The 12,468-nt window shown below is 53.0% G+C and overlaps 3 protein-coding genes and 1 non-coding gene across 4 annotated transcripts; 1 reads left to right on the top strand and 3 right to left on the bottom strand.

The window, feature by feature from the left end:
• Positions 1–18: 18 nt before the first annotated feature.
• On the bottom strand, positions 19–2,557 carry B0H65DRAFT_540276 (uncharacterized protein; the record flags this gene model as incomplete). Its single annotated transcript, XM_062829149.1, has 3 exons — positions 2,344–2,557; positions 1,336–1,961; positions 19–1,272 (listed from the first exon to the last, which is right to left on the bottom strand). The coding sequence occupies exons 1-3, from the start codon at positions 2,378–2,380 to the stop codon at positions 19–21; spliced, it is 1,917 nt and encodes a 638-aa protein (XP_062680453.1). The 5' UTR covers positions 2,381–2,557.
• A 161-nt stretch (positions 2,558–2,718) lies between these two features.
• B0H65DRAFT_t332 lies at positions 2,719–2,818 on the top strand. Its single transcript has one exon. It is a non-coding gene; the product is annotated as a tRNA-Pro (tRNA).
• Positions 2,819–3,968: 1,150 nt separating this feature from the next.
• B0H65DRAFT_468933 (integral peroxisomal membrane peroxin-domain-containing protein) lies at positions 3,969–8,105 on the bottom strand. The gene is made up of 3 exons (XM_062826985.1): positions 7,646–8,105; positions 5,564–7,153; positions 3,969–5,487 (listed from the first exon to the last, which is right to left on the bottom strand). The coding sequence occupies exons 1-3, from the start codon at positions 7,655–7,657 to the stop codon at positions 4,408–4,410; spliced, it is 2,682 nt and encodes an 893-aa protein (XP_062680452.1). The 5' UTR covers positions 7,658–8,105; the 3' UTR covers positions 3,969–4,407.
• A 721-nt stretch (positions 8,106–8,826) lies between these two features.
• Positions 8,827–12,316, bottom strand: B0H65DRAFT_428817 (uncharacterized protein; the record flags this gene model as incomplete). Its single annotated transcript, XM_062824787.1, has 3 exons — positions 8,827–10,582; positions 10,648–11,906; positions 11,972–12,316. The coding sequence occupies 3 exons, from the start codon at positions 12,314–12,316 to the stop codon at positions 8,827–8,829; spliced, it is 3,360 nt and encodes a 1,119-aa protein (XP_062680451.1).
• Between the last annotated feature and the right edge of the window lie 152 nt (positions 12,317–12,468).

The raw sequence follows: 12,468 nt of genomic DNA, 5'->3' as shown, positions 1-12,468 counted from the left end.
TCTCCGACACTGTTCCAATCACAGCAAATGGAACCATATGTCCTTTCTTCCTTCGCCATCTTGTCCAACTTCAAGCGTACGCAGCTCCACGTCGAATTTCAACCCAGATACCTGCACCGACCTTTTGTTCGATTCCTCGACTGGCGATTCGACCATGACACCTCCTCCTGACCCAGGAGCAGACTCTTTCTCCGCCGCTACTGCCTCCGAGTCGACCTCGACTTTCAACTTCGCCACATCCCCAGCCTTCGATCGCTCATAACCACCTGATCCAGAAGAACCACTAGCTCTCCTATCCGCAAGCTGCCACCGACCAAGGGTAGGACTAGGTTCCATCACCGCTTCCGGAGCCGGCGTTCCTTCCTTGGATGAGATTCTGAGCTCCAGCCCTTTCTGCATCTTCACACCCTTCTTCCCTCCCTTCCCCAACTCAAGAGTGGCAGGTGCAGAACGTGGAGGCTGCGGCGGCCGCCAGTCCTCCCCCGGCACTGCATCACCCGCCGGTTCAAACACCTCGTCCTCCTCGTTCTTACTTTCTTGCGCAATTCGGCCTTGGCCTCCGGCATGGCTAATGCTCCCAAACCTTCTCCACCTTGCGCGAATCCCTTTGTTGCTTTCTCTCGGGGAAGATAGTGAAAGGACACCGTTTCCCAGACGAGCGGCTACTAATTCGTTGATGGCGCCCTCTACGGCTTTTTCGACCGACATCATGAAGTAAGCTACATCCAGGCCGTCGGCCATCTCACCTCGGTCAGCGTAGCTGGGTTGAGACTCCTTGAAGTCCAGCTTCGACAGGCTATAGTCGCCTTTTGTTTCTTCGGGGTTATTTTCAGGTTGCTCCGCTTTCGGCTCCTGATTTGGGCGTTTGATGATCAGGGTGACTTTCCGACGTTTGGGGCTCGGGGTTTTGGGCGGTGTCGGTGGTAGCGACGGGGTCTCCGCTTTGCGCTTGGCTGCTCTGGTGGGTTGAACGCGTGTTGGCGTTGGCTTATCCGGGGATGGGGATGGTGTTTGGAGCATTTCAGGGTTCTTGCGGATTGGTGTGTTAGCCCTTGAAGCCCTTGGCTTCCGGGGAGGCTTGTTTTGGAAGTCGGAGTACTCCGAGTCCGAAGGGCTGTCAGCAGAGTCGGACGTTGAGCGGTCGTCAGACAACTCCATGTCGTTGGAGTCAGAGGTGGCGGCAAGTTTGCGCTTGGTGGCCCCTGGCTTTGTCATCGCCGTCGGCCTGATCATGATCTTATCAAGTTCCTTCTCCTCTTTCTCTTTCTTTTCCTGTTTTCGACAATCGTCAGTCAGTCATGTCCGTGATCACTGCCGCCTTCAGTCAGCACTCACCTCACTCTCAACCCGCTGTCGGTGCAGCAACCGATCAACCTCGGCTTTATACCAAGCCTTCACGCGCTTGTAGAACTCGCTTTCGTTCGGGTAGATAGCGCCCCGCTTGAGAGCACCCAAATCGTGCTCAAGTGCTTCCTCGCTGACGAAGTACTTGCCGATGGGCAGGATGATCTTTGCTGGGCCGCCGTGGCCTTGCTTGCATGACGGGATGAGGCGACAGGCGTGGTGCCTGATAGCTTTTCTTTTGGGGGTTGGTGCTTTCTTCATGGTGATGGTCTTGGGGAATGTGGTAGTGGTCTTGTTGGTGGTTCGAGGGGTAGGAGAGGTACGAGGGGTGTTGATTTTGATTTTGGTCTTGGGGGTAGAGGAGCGTTTTGGTTTTGGTGGCATGTTGGGAGATGTCGGATCTGAGTGCGAAGTGACTTGGGAGGTGGTGAGGACAGGTGGTGGATGGATGGTTTGTGATGGTTGATGGTGATTCTCGACCGGGCAAGTATGCACGGCACAGGTATCCTGGGATACGGTGATGTCTGAGGGCGAAGTGACTTGAGGGGTGGTGAGGACAAATTGGCGAGTGGTTGTGATGGAATCTCGGCCAGGCAAGGTGTGTTCGGTAGAGGTATCTATCCCGCAGAACAGGACTCGATCAATATGCAGGTGACTACAAAGTGAAATGTGCAATGCAGCAGCTTGGGGACAACAGGCCTGCGAGTTGCATGACGGTATTCCGGAGCTTGTGGGAGGGGCAGAGAACAAGAACAATGGAACGACCGACCCTGAGACCGGTCATTGTCACATCTTGTTCAGGAGGCCATCAGCTATCAGTCATCAAAGGGTGCACACCGAAGAAATGGGATCTGTAAAGATGCGGCACTCCGACTGAAACAAAGAAACGGATGAACCACTTCTAGAATTCATTGCCTCTAAAATAAAAGGCGGTAATGGAAGACATGAGCGTTAGCTAAAATGTTGTTGCTTTGTCCTCAGTTGGTTCTCACATCTTACCATATCCGGGCGGCGTCAATCCGTCGGCGCGAGCCATCGTCCTAAGTTGAAGTAACTACCGAAGGCGCGACAAACGCACTGTAAGTCGTAAACTCAATCGTGCACACAAACACAATTCCAGATAAAAAGTCGCCAGATCGATTGAAACAAGACGAAATGGATGGTTTCCTCAAAGCAACAAACGCCATACGAATCTGCACTACAAGAGTCCATCATCGCGAGTTTTGTTGCGGTCCGCGCCAATCGCACGCCGCCCCTTGCTTTACAACTTGGGTGCTCGTACTGTACTTGGGTACCCCCAGCACACCACTCACTACGCACAATAAAAGAACAAGGTTCAGCCCTGATTCTCAACAACAAGCAAACCAAGCAATTGGCTCAATGGTCTAGTGGTATGATTCGCGCTTCGGGTTAAATCACCCTCATGGTATCCCATGAATGTGCGAGGTCCCGGGTTCAAATCCCGGTTGAGCCCCAACTTTTTGACCCTTTTTTTGACTTTTTTTGCCTGATTATTTTATTCAATTTTGCATGGCGTGTTTCGTTCCTCAATCTATTTTTGTAATGTTTTCATTTACTTGTTGTCTAGTATTTTGAGTTGTTATTGACTGAGGAGAAGATGCGGTTGAAGGAAGGTTGGTTTGGTTGGTTGCTTGTTGTCGCGGTATTCTGCGATGGATGTGTGTTCGGTGCAAGCGCTGCCGTAGGCGCAGTAAATTGTGTTCTGGCTCACTAATTAACATCGGAAGTGGGAAGGGGCAACCCCCGCCAATCTATTTCTGGTATTTTTCTTTTTTTCCATTTATGCTTTTCCTCTCCTTTTGTCATCATCACCTTATCTTTTCTTTTGCTTTGTCCATCCAGTCCGTGTCCGTCAAGTTGCATGTCGGTCGGGGTTAGTTAGCATACACACACTGTTTGGGCATCGTTATGCTTTTTACCTGTACACAATGTACAGTCCAATACTACCTAGTTTGTTTCACTCGCTTCATTTTCATAGGTCATCAGCGCAAGGTTTATTTCCAGTGGAAAATTTATACAGCGATATGGACTTGGTCAATATCCAGAGGTAGCACCTATCATGAGCTTTTACGGTTGTTTAGAACACTAACGAAAAAGCCTGATGCCACTGTGTGCATTTGCCGATCGAGATAACGAATGGTTTGTTTGTTCTTTGTAAGTAGTTCAAGTGTGTGAGGAATGATTTTATATCATCTGTCTTTCTGGTTACGGGAGAAATGCTACAGACTAGGCCGGTCGGTGACCAAGCGAGTTTCAGTCTCGTCACCACTCCGGGTAGAACAAATCGTCGACAGCGATAGGGGAGCGAGCAACTCGGCTTTTCCGGTCGGACGTTCAATGAATAGTGGTAGAAAAAAAAAACAAGCGCAAGAAACGAGAGTGAGAATAAAATCCGAAAGCAGAAACAGTGAAGCCAGTAGTAGATAAATCCGAAGCCTCACCAGGCGAGGCGACCGGCGAAGGCGTTTCTAGGTAGGTATCGATGCTCTCAGATTTCGGCTGGGAAGACACTCGTCGATTAGACCACGATACGCTCTTTGATGAGTTGAGAAATGCATGACAGTAACTTCGGAACAGTTATGAGAACTGATTATGCGTTTAGGCGGCAAAGAACAGGAGCTTTCCTGTTGCAATTGAGAAGTGACTGAGTTGGGTTTTGGTTTTATACAAATGCCAAGACATGCCAAGAATTGGTGATGGATTCAACTGACAACCGCTCCGGCAGTGCCATCAACGGGGGATGACCGAGATGCGGCCACCATGCTGAGCGGAGTAAAAATGAAATCTCCGGTTAAGAAAGTGTTCAAGCCACAGCGGAAACTAAACAATCCATCCAACCTTGTTCAATCTTCTTTGTGTTCGATCTGTTCTCGTCCTTAAGAGACATGTACATCCCATCCATCCAGTCTCCCAGTCCCATCCAATCCCCGTCCCGTCCCGTCCCTGGGTATCCCGTCTCCAATAGTCTAGCCTAGGCCATCCATTTCCTTCGTAATCCCGATATGTATATAGCAGTAGGTATATCTGTCATCATCATCATCATCACTCCAACCCCATCCTAACCTCATCACCAAACCCCCAACTACCTGCATCTTTCCCAGCATCCTGCAACGCCAACCTGGTTTGCGTGCCAAACGACGACGCCACCTCATCCTCCTCGTTGGTCTTTGCCGCCATCAGGATGGATTGCGGCGTTGGTGATGATCCTCTTGCCGTTGTTGTTGTTGTTGTTGCTGCCGTATTGCTTATTACGGTGTTGCTGTGACTCGACCTCCTACTCCTCGCGTAAAAATTGTTATTACCACTGTTATTTGAAATCGGTTTTCGACTGGTGCTGCTACTACGACTCTGACTCTGACTTGGAACGGATAAAGAGTGGGAGAAGGGGGAGGGCGTGGTACTGGGGCTTTGTCCGCGACCACCACCTGCATAACCGCCGCCGCCACCGGAGGAACTTGCTGACGGGCTGCCGGTGGTGGCGGCGGAAGTGGTAGAGTCGGTGAAGTTTCGTCTTTGCTGTCCTCTGGAAGAAGAACCGCCACCACCACCCCGGATGGTAACAGCGCTGGAAGCACCGCTGGTCGGCGACTTACCGAATAAAGCACTAGAGAATCTGTGGGACCTACTAGTACTTGACGCGGAAACCACCGAATCGGCATCGTCTCCTCCTTCTGTTTCTGCGTCTTTGTCTTTTCGAAGTTTATCCTTCATATCCATCCTGCTTTTCGTCATATCCTGCGCTTGTATCCTTGCTAGGCTGTCGGCCGCGCTTTCGGGTGTTTTCTTCAGCTTTATCGACGCCTTTCTAGGGACGGTGGTAGATGGTGAAGCGATCTCGCCCGAAGCGGCTAGTTGATCCGAGAGCAACGATCGGGGTTGTGCCCGGGCACCTATCCCAGGTCCGGGCGCCGGGGTTGCGGTTGGTGTAACTGAATCGGTACTGGAGTTGCCGTTGGCGGATCCGTCCACAGTAAGGTTATTCCCCTGTTGATCGACCATCGCATCCTCTGCCAATTCTTCGATAAGGGCATCGTCTGCTTCCACAAGCTCGGCATCGCGGTACCACTTTCTCCTTCTTGTCCAGCGGCCCCAGCCATCTTGTCCTCGGCGGCCATTTTGCCACTACGCCTTGGTTAGCCCGATGTCCCAGTTTCTCTCCATCTTCGTACAAATATCCCCCAAAACGAAAAGAACAAACCTTGTTGTCATAATAAACCCAGCCCATACGTCCTCCAGGGCTGTCATAATCCCACTCCTTTCCATCCGCATCTTCTCCAGGCATAACAGCCTCGTCGGGTACTCCATCGACCCGCCACCTCGATCCCTCGACCCAGCGCCAGCGCATGTTGCTACCATCCTCGACCTCCGGTAACTCAAACTGGTCTCGCGGTGGAACTGCATTGTTATGTTCGTCGGTCCATGCTGGCCTTTCATACGCAAACAAACTAGTAGTCCATCCCAGACCGACCCACCGACGCTGGTTCTCGTAGATGATGAATGTAAAACGCACGCCTGTATCGTGTCCGCCGCGGGCACGCCGAAGGGCCTTGGTAAGCTCCGACTCCTGCGAGTTGTACGCCTTTGAACTCTTGGTGTTGGCAAAGGTCTTCTTGTTCGCTGAACTGCCGCTAGCAGTGGATGCTGCGGATGAGGCAACCCCATTCTTTTCGGCAACAGACACCTTGACGGGCTTTTCGAACTGCAAGCCAGTAACCAATTCCAAAAACCTGCGAATGGAAGCGCTGCGCCACAGAATGGCGCGAGATACCCGCATGATACGGGAATGCCACGTTAGGATGAGAGTACCGAAGATCATGATAACCCGGCGAGTAGTGATCAGACGGAAGGGTGGTAGCGTCAGGGCGAACCAGAACGGGGTACAGAGAAGGATTCGGATGAAGAGTGTCGTCAGCGCGGGTTTCGTAGTGGCCGATGTAGGTGTTCGTTGAGTGCTAAGGAAATCCGTAAGTTCCAGCATGGGTTCCAGGAGAATGTTGCAGCGCGCCGTGAACTCCTTAAGTGTCTCGACAATCTCGTCCAACGTCTTCTGGTGTCGCGTGTTGGTCACTTCGGATACCGACCCTTGGTTCCTCAGGTGTCCGCCTCCTCCAGCGCCCGCGCCCACGCCACCACTGAGCCCGCCATTGGCCTTGCCATTCTTGTTGTCCGGAAGCCCGTCGACCGAAAGGTTCTTACTCTTGGGAGCCTTCTTGCCCCTAACACTCCCTTTTCCATCTGCCCCAGCTAGCGCCGCCATGTCTCCAGCCGCCACGCCTGGCTCGGTCCAACCACTGCTGCTCAGCGGGCTATAGCGCCTGCCGTACATGCCTCCGATCAGGATCAGTACAAGCACGACGGGCCCAGCGACACGCACAATGATGTCACCATATAGGACCGCAGCCCAAAAGACGGCGACCATCAGGAAGCTCTCCCACGGATCGCGAGTCGTCCATGTTATCAGACCGGCAAGCTTATTCAAGGGCAGGAGGAACGGATGGCTGTAAGCCAAAGCGCGTGTAATCTGGGGTGGTGTCGCGAGGAGGAGCGGCGACTTTTGGTGTACGAGGATAGTGCTCCTCCTCTTGGCGGCGGAGGTTGCGCTGGGTGCGGTCGAGCTCAGGGTGGCGGGCGAAAAGGAGGCATGGGTCGGGTTCGGACTGCTCGCGGCGCCATCGTTCGAGTATATGATGCCTTTCGGCTGGTTCGAAGGGGTGGATGGGTGAGAGTTCAGCGCATCGCCGCTGCGCTGGGGTTGAGGGGCGGACATGTGCGAAAGCCAGGGAGGATCCTGTATGTTTTGGAGGGAACTGTCAGTCTTGTTCTGTCTAGCTATCCCTAGCTGGAATGGTGATGCATGAAGAGGAGCGGCGCAGCATGGTCGGAGTGTGGATGCTGTGTCGCCTTGGATTGTAGCCTAGATGGAAGGATGACGATGGCTGTGGTTGTGGTGCTGATGATGATGACGGGCTGGATTAAGAGCTCTTGGTGCTGATTCGGCGGCAGCGGGGATCGCCGACAGACCTTTCTATTTGAAGGGGATCGCTGGCCAGGGGGACCTGGCAGGCAGGTTGCCTAGTAATGTTTGGGGATGGCGGATCGATCTTCAACAGGACAGATGGCGACTATCCCGTCGTCGGGAAGATGTTTGTCTGGCGCAACCTACGCCGTATAGTAGGTGGTGATGGTGGCACAGAGAAGGTAGATAAGATAGGGATAAGGGGACGAAGCAAAGAGCCCGTAGGAGTAGTATTCAGGTATGTAAGAAAAGGGCAGAACTCACGAATGCAGCCATTAATCAGGAGCAGCCGCAGGTGGAGGAGGAGGAGGAGGAGGTAAAAGAAGAAGGATGACGATGACGATGATGATGGCTGGAACTGATGGTGATAGTGGTCGTTTGTGTACGGTTCACTCTCCGCACGCAAGCCCAACGGTAGAGGTAGCACGCGCCCATGAATGGCTCCTTCGAGTCTTAGCCCAACGTCATAGGCCGCGAATATGTGCGCCCCGACCTTCTTCCCCAGGCTTGTAAGTGTTGTTTTTTGCGGTTTGCGGTCAGATCAATGGAGTCGGCGCTAGAAGCTGCGGAGATGCGCACGTGGAGAGGACTGAATTCAATATAGTAGAATGTTGAGGAAATAAAGAGGCGTAAACAGGAACAACCAAGAGCGACAGGAGGAAAGCGGATCATGAAAGTGGACAGACAACTCTTTAGTTGGGTTGGCAAGCTGCAATTGTCTTCTTGTCACTGTGTCTGATTCCACGTGAGTTAAGATCTCAAGTAGTGGGGCCTGAAGGCCGCCGAGCTATGGCGGCTTCAAGCGGGGCGTCGGGGCGGTCTAGCACTGCAAAGAAGCATTTAGCACCCCATCATCTCGTCATGATACCGCGGCCGCCTTCACATGCAAATTGTTCCTGGCCTCATGCATGCCAATCGCCCCCTTCGGCACTTGACGATCGCACAGGGCCCTGCTGTCCTCCTCCGACAATGATGTCACCAGGAATTTGATCCGAAAACGCTATGCACTATTCTTACTTGAAAATCTTAAAAAGTTCCTTACTACCGATTTGTGAAGAAAGGGAGGTGAAAGAGTGGTCTACACTTGTAACCGAGCCCAGTCATTCCCCACGACCCATCCCTAATATGCATTTAGTCTCGTAACTCGTGATAAGTACAGAAAAGTACACCTTGACCAGACCGTTACCTCCCATACCGGAAATGATCTTGGTCTCCTCAGATACTATATGCATAGAAACCTTTACCAAAAGAGCCATGATCGGTTCCGAATAAAAACATGGTATTCCCGCGAGCCCGGCAAAATTTCCAGCCCTTCCCTCGTGCATCACCATCAACTCCAGGCCAAGTCGAATAATTCCTCCCAACGAGACCGGACGGGGATATAATATTTATTTGAAACTAAAGGGTTCGATAAAAAAGTTAGCGAATGTCACTATCACAGGATATCACACCACCAACCTCTTGTTAGAGTACGCAATGCTCGTATTAACCCCCCTCAACCACCGACAGAACCGTCTGGCCTGCACGCGCCCGCTCTCCACCGCCTTGGTGTCCGGATTCACGAACCGATCGAACGTCAGGACCACCGTCCTGTCTCCGCTGCCCTCTCGCTCCTTCTTGAGGATCATCGTTACGATCGTCTTCGCGTTTGGGTTTGATGGGCAATTCTCGACCACGACGCTGGCAAAGTTGTTGGGGTCGATCTCGAACTTGTATGGGCAATACTTATATGCCATACCAGGCGCTGTGGAAGCAATCTTGGTTTGGTTGCACGCTATCAACCGGACTGAAAGGTTGTCCTCCATGGGGCACTTAGTCTCCACGTTCCAGCTGCCCTTCTCGATGGACACTTCAAACTTCTCGTTCTGAGGCTGCGTCGTCTTCGTTGTCGGCGGCGTCGTGGTGACCCCATTCTCGGGTTTGACAAAGGTTGCCGGCTTGGCTGGCGGGTTGTTGATCGGGGTAGAGGTAGGAGCCTCAGTCGGAGAGGTAGTACGCGAGCTAGCCTTGCTAGAGTCTGGCGTCGGGCCTGCTGTGACCAAGGGAGACGGGGCCGCCGCCGCCGGGATTGCTGCCTTGCTCAACTGCGGTGTTGGCGGCTTAGATGACTCCGGTGATTTAAGACCTGTGCCATGACCCTTCTTGCCCTCCTTTAGGCTCGGAGCTGCTAGTGAAGGCGGCCGGCTGGCTGGTGCTCCAAAAGCTGCGGCCCGCGCCGTCGCATTCTTGGGGTCTGAAGTGACCGAATTGGGTTGTAAAAGCTGAACTGTAGCTGCTACCGCTTCACCAGAGCTACTAAGCTCCAAAGCAATGCGGTCAACGATGCTCTCTAACCGTTCATTCTCCTCCTTAGTGCCCTGCTTCGAACTCACTCTCTCTATCAGAGCTCTAAGCTGAGGATCGGTCTTAGCGATCTCCGCCAACCGTACCACGGCCGGGGGAATGCCGTTCGGACCCGACTGAATTGGTACACTCACAGTGCTAGGAGCAACGGGCTTTGACATTGTAGGAGTCGCCGCGGCAGTTGGTGGTGTTACTGCTGCTGCCGGAGATTTAGGGACAGCCGCTGACACTGGCTGAGGTCGCGACGAAGCTAATGTTGGTGGCATTACTGCTGTCGGAGCAGCTGGAGTCCGCGTGGGCTTTGTCACAGTCGCTGCGGCAGTTTGGGGTTGAGACGGAGCTGCTGTAGGTGGTGCTACTACCACCGTGGGGGGTTTAGAGACAGCCACCGAGGCAGGTTGAGGTCGAGACGGAGCTGCTCTGGGTGGTGCTACTACTGCTGCCGGGGGTTTGGAGACAGCCGCCGAAACAGGTTGAGGTCGAGGCGGTGCTGGTTTTGGTGCCACTGCTGCTGCTGGAATTGCTGGCTTCTGTGTGGGTTGTGGGACTGCCGCCGGGACAGATTGAGGTCCAGACGAAGCTGCTGTTGGCCCTGTTGATGCTGTTGATGCCATTGAGGCTGTTGGTGCCATTGAGGCTGTTGGTGCCGCTGCTGCTGCCGGGGCGGCTGGATTCCGTGCGGGTTCTGGGAGAGTTGCCGGGATAGGTTCCAAGCGAGGTTCTTGTGCACCGTCCGCGCCCACCTTGTTCAGACTTTCCCAGTGCTCAACAGCCTTTTGAAAGTAGGGTATTTGACGCCAGTCCGGGTCATCAAAGTCAAATGCTGAAATATCCTTAATAGAGAGCCAGCCGAACGACCTGAATGGTGCAAAGTTAGTGGATTGGAACAAAGGCCCAGGTTCGGCTTCAGAAATGGAACTTACATGTCTCGGTCAAAATACATGACCGGCACCTGCCTAAGCTTGACCAAAGGCCCGCCATCCTCGTACCCCGGGGCCCACCCTTCGAACTTGATCTTTCCTCCTGCTATTTTACCAAGTTTATAGCAAAGAGGCACGTTCTGCAAGAGCTTGATATCCTCTAGTGTCTTTTGGAGTCCGACTGAACTCAAGTCTGCCTCTTTTACCGGCAAGACCATGACAGGATAATGCCGTTTGTCTTGAACCCAAAACCCTTTGTAGAGGCTAGCTGGTTTGGGATCGGGAATTAAGACAGCTGAACGTGTGCTGCGATCCGACGGTGTCCGCACGTGCAAGCTCTTCCGTCGGTCTTTCGCCGGACTAGGGGTAGAGGGATCTCGCAACGGAGGCGGTGCCATCGCCGGACTAGCGGTCTCTCGCAACGAAGGCGGTGCCATCGCCGGACTAGCGGTCTCTTGCAACGAAGGCGGTGCCATCGCGGGAACCAGTGCCTCAGCTGCTGGTGAGGCTAGAGGAGGAATGGGAGTGGGAAAGGAATTAGCAAACTCGGGATTCGCCTCCACATATCGCGCCCGTTTTCCCACGCTCAGTTGAAGCAAGTTGACCGGCCTGTATCCGTTTACGGCAGCTTCTTCGACCGCTGTGTTGTTCATCCGTGCCAATTCTGCATTGCACCCAATGACGCGAAAGCCCAGAGTATCAATAGCAACGCTATAGTTCTTGGACTGGTGGTCATGCATCCTACTTGCCAGGTGTTTAGCAGCTCCCGCGAGAGGATTGGCTCCAAAGTGAACGCCATGGTCATCACACTTGAGAATGTAAAACTCTCCGCTCTCAGGAGGGTACTCGACTATGATGTGCTTGAACTTGGCATTGCCGTCTTGGTACACCTCAGTGAAAGTGATGGATCGTTTCGTGGATGGACGCTTTGCCGGTTGTTGCTCGTTTGCAATCATCTCGTTAGGAGACTGAGTCTCTGTGATGGGACGCTTGGAAGTAGATGAAGCGGGCACAGTCTTCTGCACCGATGCTGCAGGGACTGCCGTCGGTGGCTTAGGTAACAGATTTGACGGGTTAAAGACAGGAAAACCAGCCGCTGGGTGAGCTCTAGGCGCAAGCTGCGTGGGAGGCAGAGGTTTTTGCGTAGAAGAAGGCATGGGCATGGGCATTCCAGGTGTCCTTGTACCATTCGACAGCTCAGGTGCCTTCGTGCCTAGAGGTAGCGACAGTCTCGATAATGGCAGCTCCGTAAATGGAGTTGACTAACATTGTTCGATCAGTATATGTCCCAATTGTGAACTTAGTGGAGAGTGGAATATACACCTACAGTATCTTCTATGTCGAAAGGTAGCGTTCTCCATTTCTCGTTCACGGCGGAAACCTTTTCGACAAACCTTTTCCGGTCGTTTTCCAACCTTGCCTCGTAGTTTTGAGTAGCTTGACGCAGATAAAAGTCTCGCTTGTCTTCAATAAACTGCCCGAGGTTCGGAGGTATGGTACCGAGGCTTTTCTGGAGCATTAACCTCTCCTCGAGCCTTCTGTCCTCGATCTCATTTTTCGCTTTCTGCAGCTCTCGTGATGCATTTTGCTTCTCGGCCTCGAGTTCCTTTTCGAGATCGTCTACTTCCTTGCTCAACCGGAAGTGAAGCTCATATGCTCGATAAATATCCATTTTGCGCCGAGTGTCAACCGCGCCTCAGAGGTTCGCCTTTCAATAACTGGGAACAGTAGATCCGGGTTAGGATGAACGGCCGATCCTCATAATGTGAGGGATAGGCGAAGACGGCAATCCAGGTGCCAAAGATGGAGACCGGATCGCGCGAT

Source organism: Neurospora tetraspora, assembly GCF_033439725.1.
Source record: "Neurospora tetraspora strain CBS 560.94 chromosome Unknown B0H65scaffold_5, whole genome shotgun sequence".
Lineage (NCBI taxonomy): Eukaryota > Fungi > Ascomycota > Sordariomycetes > Sordariales > Sordariaceae > Neurospora > Neurospora tetraspora.
This window is presented reverse-complemented; position numbering and strand designations above follow the sequence as displayed.

What these genes read in the sequence shown, in the direction of transcription:
- B0H65DRAFT_468933 (XM_062826985.1), bottom strand. An exon ending in GGGTTTATTATGACAACAAG is followed by an intron (nt 5,488 to 5,563) that starts GTTTGTTCTTTT and finishes ACCAAGGCGTAG; the next exon opens with TGGCAAAATGGCCGCCGAGG.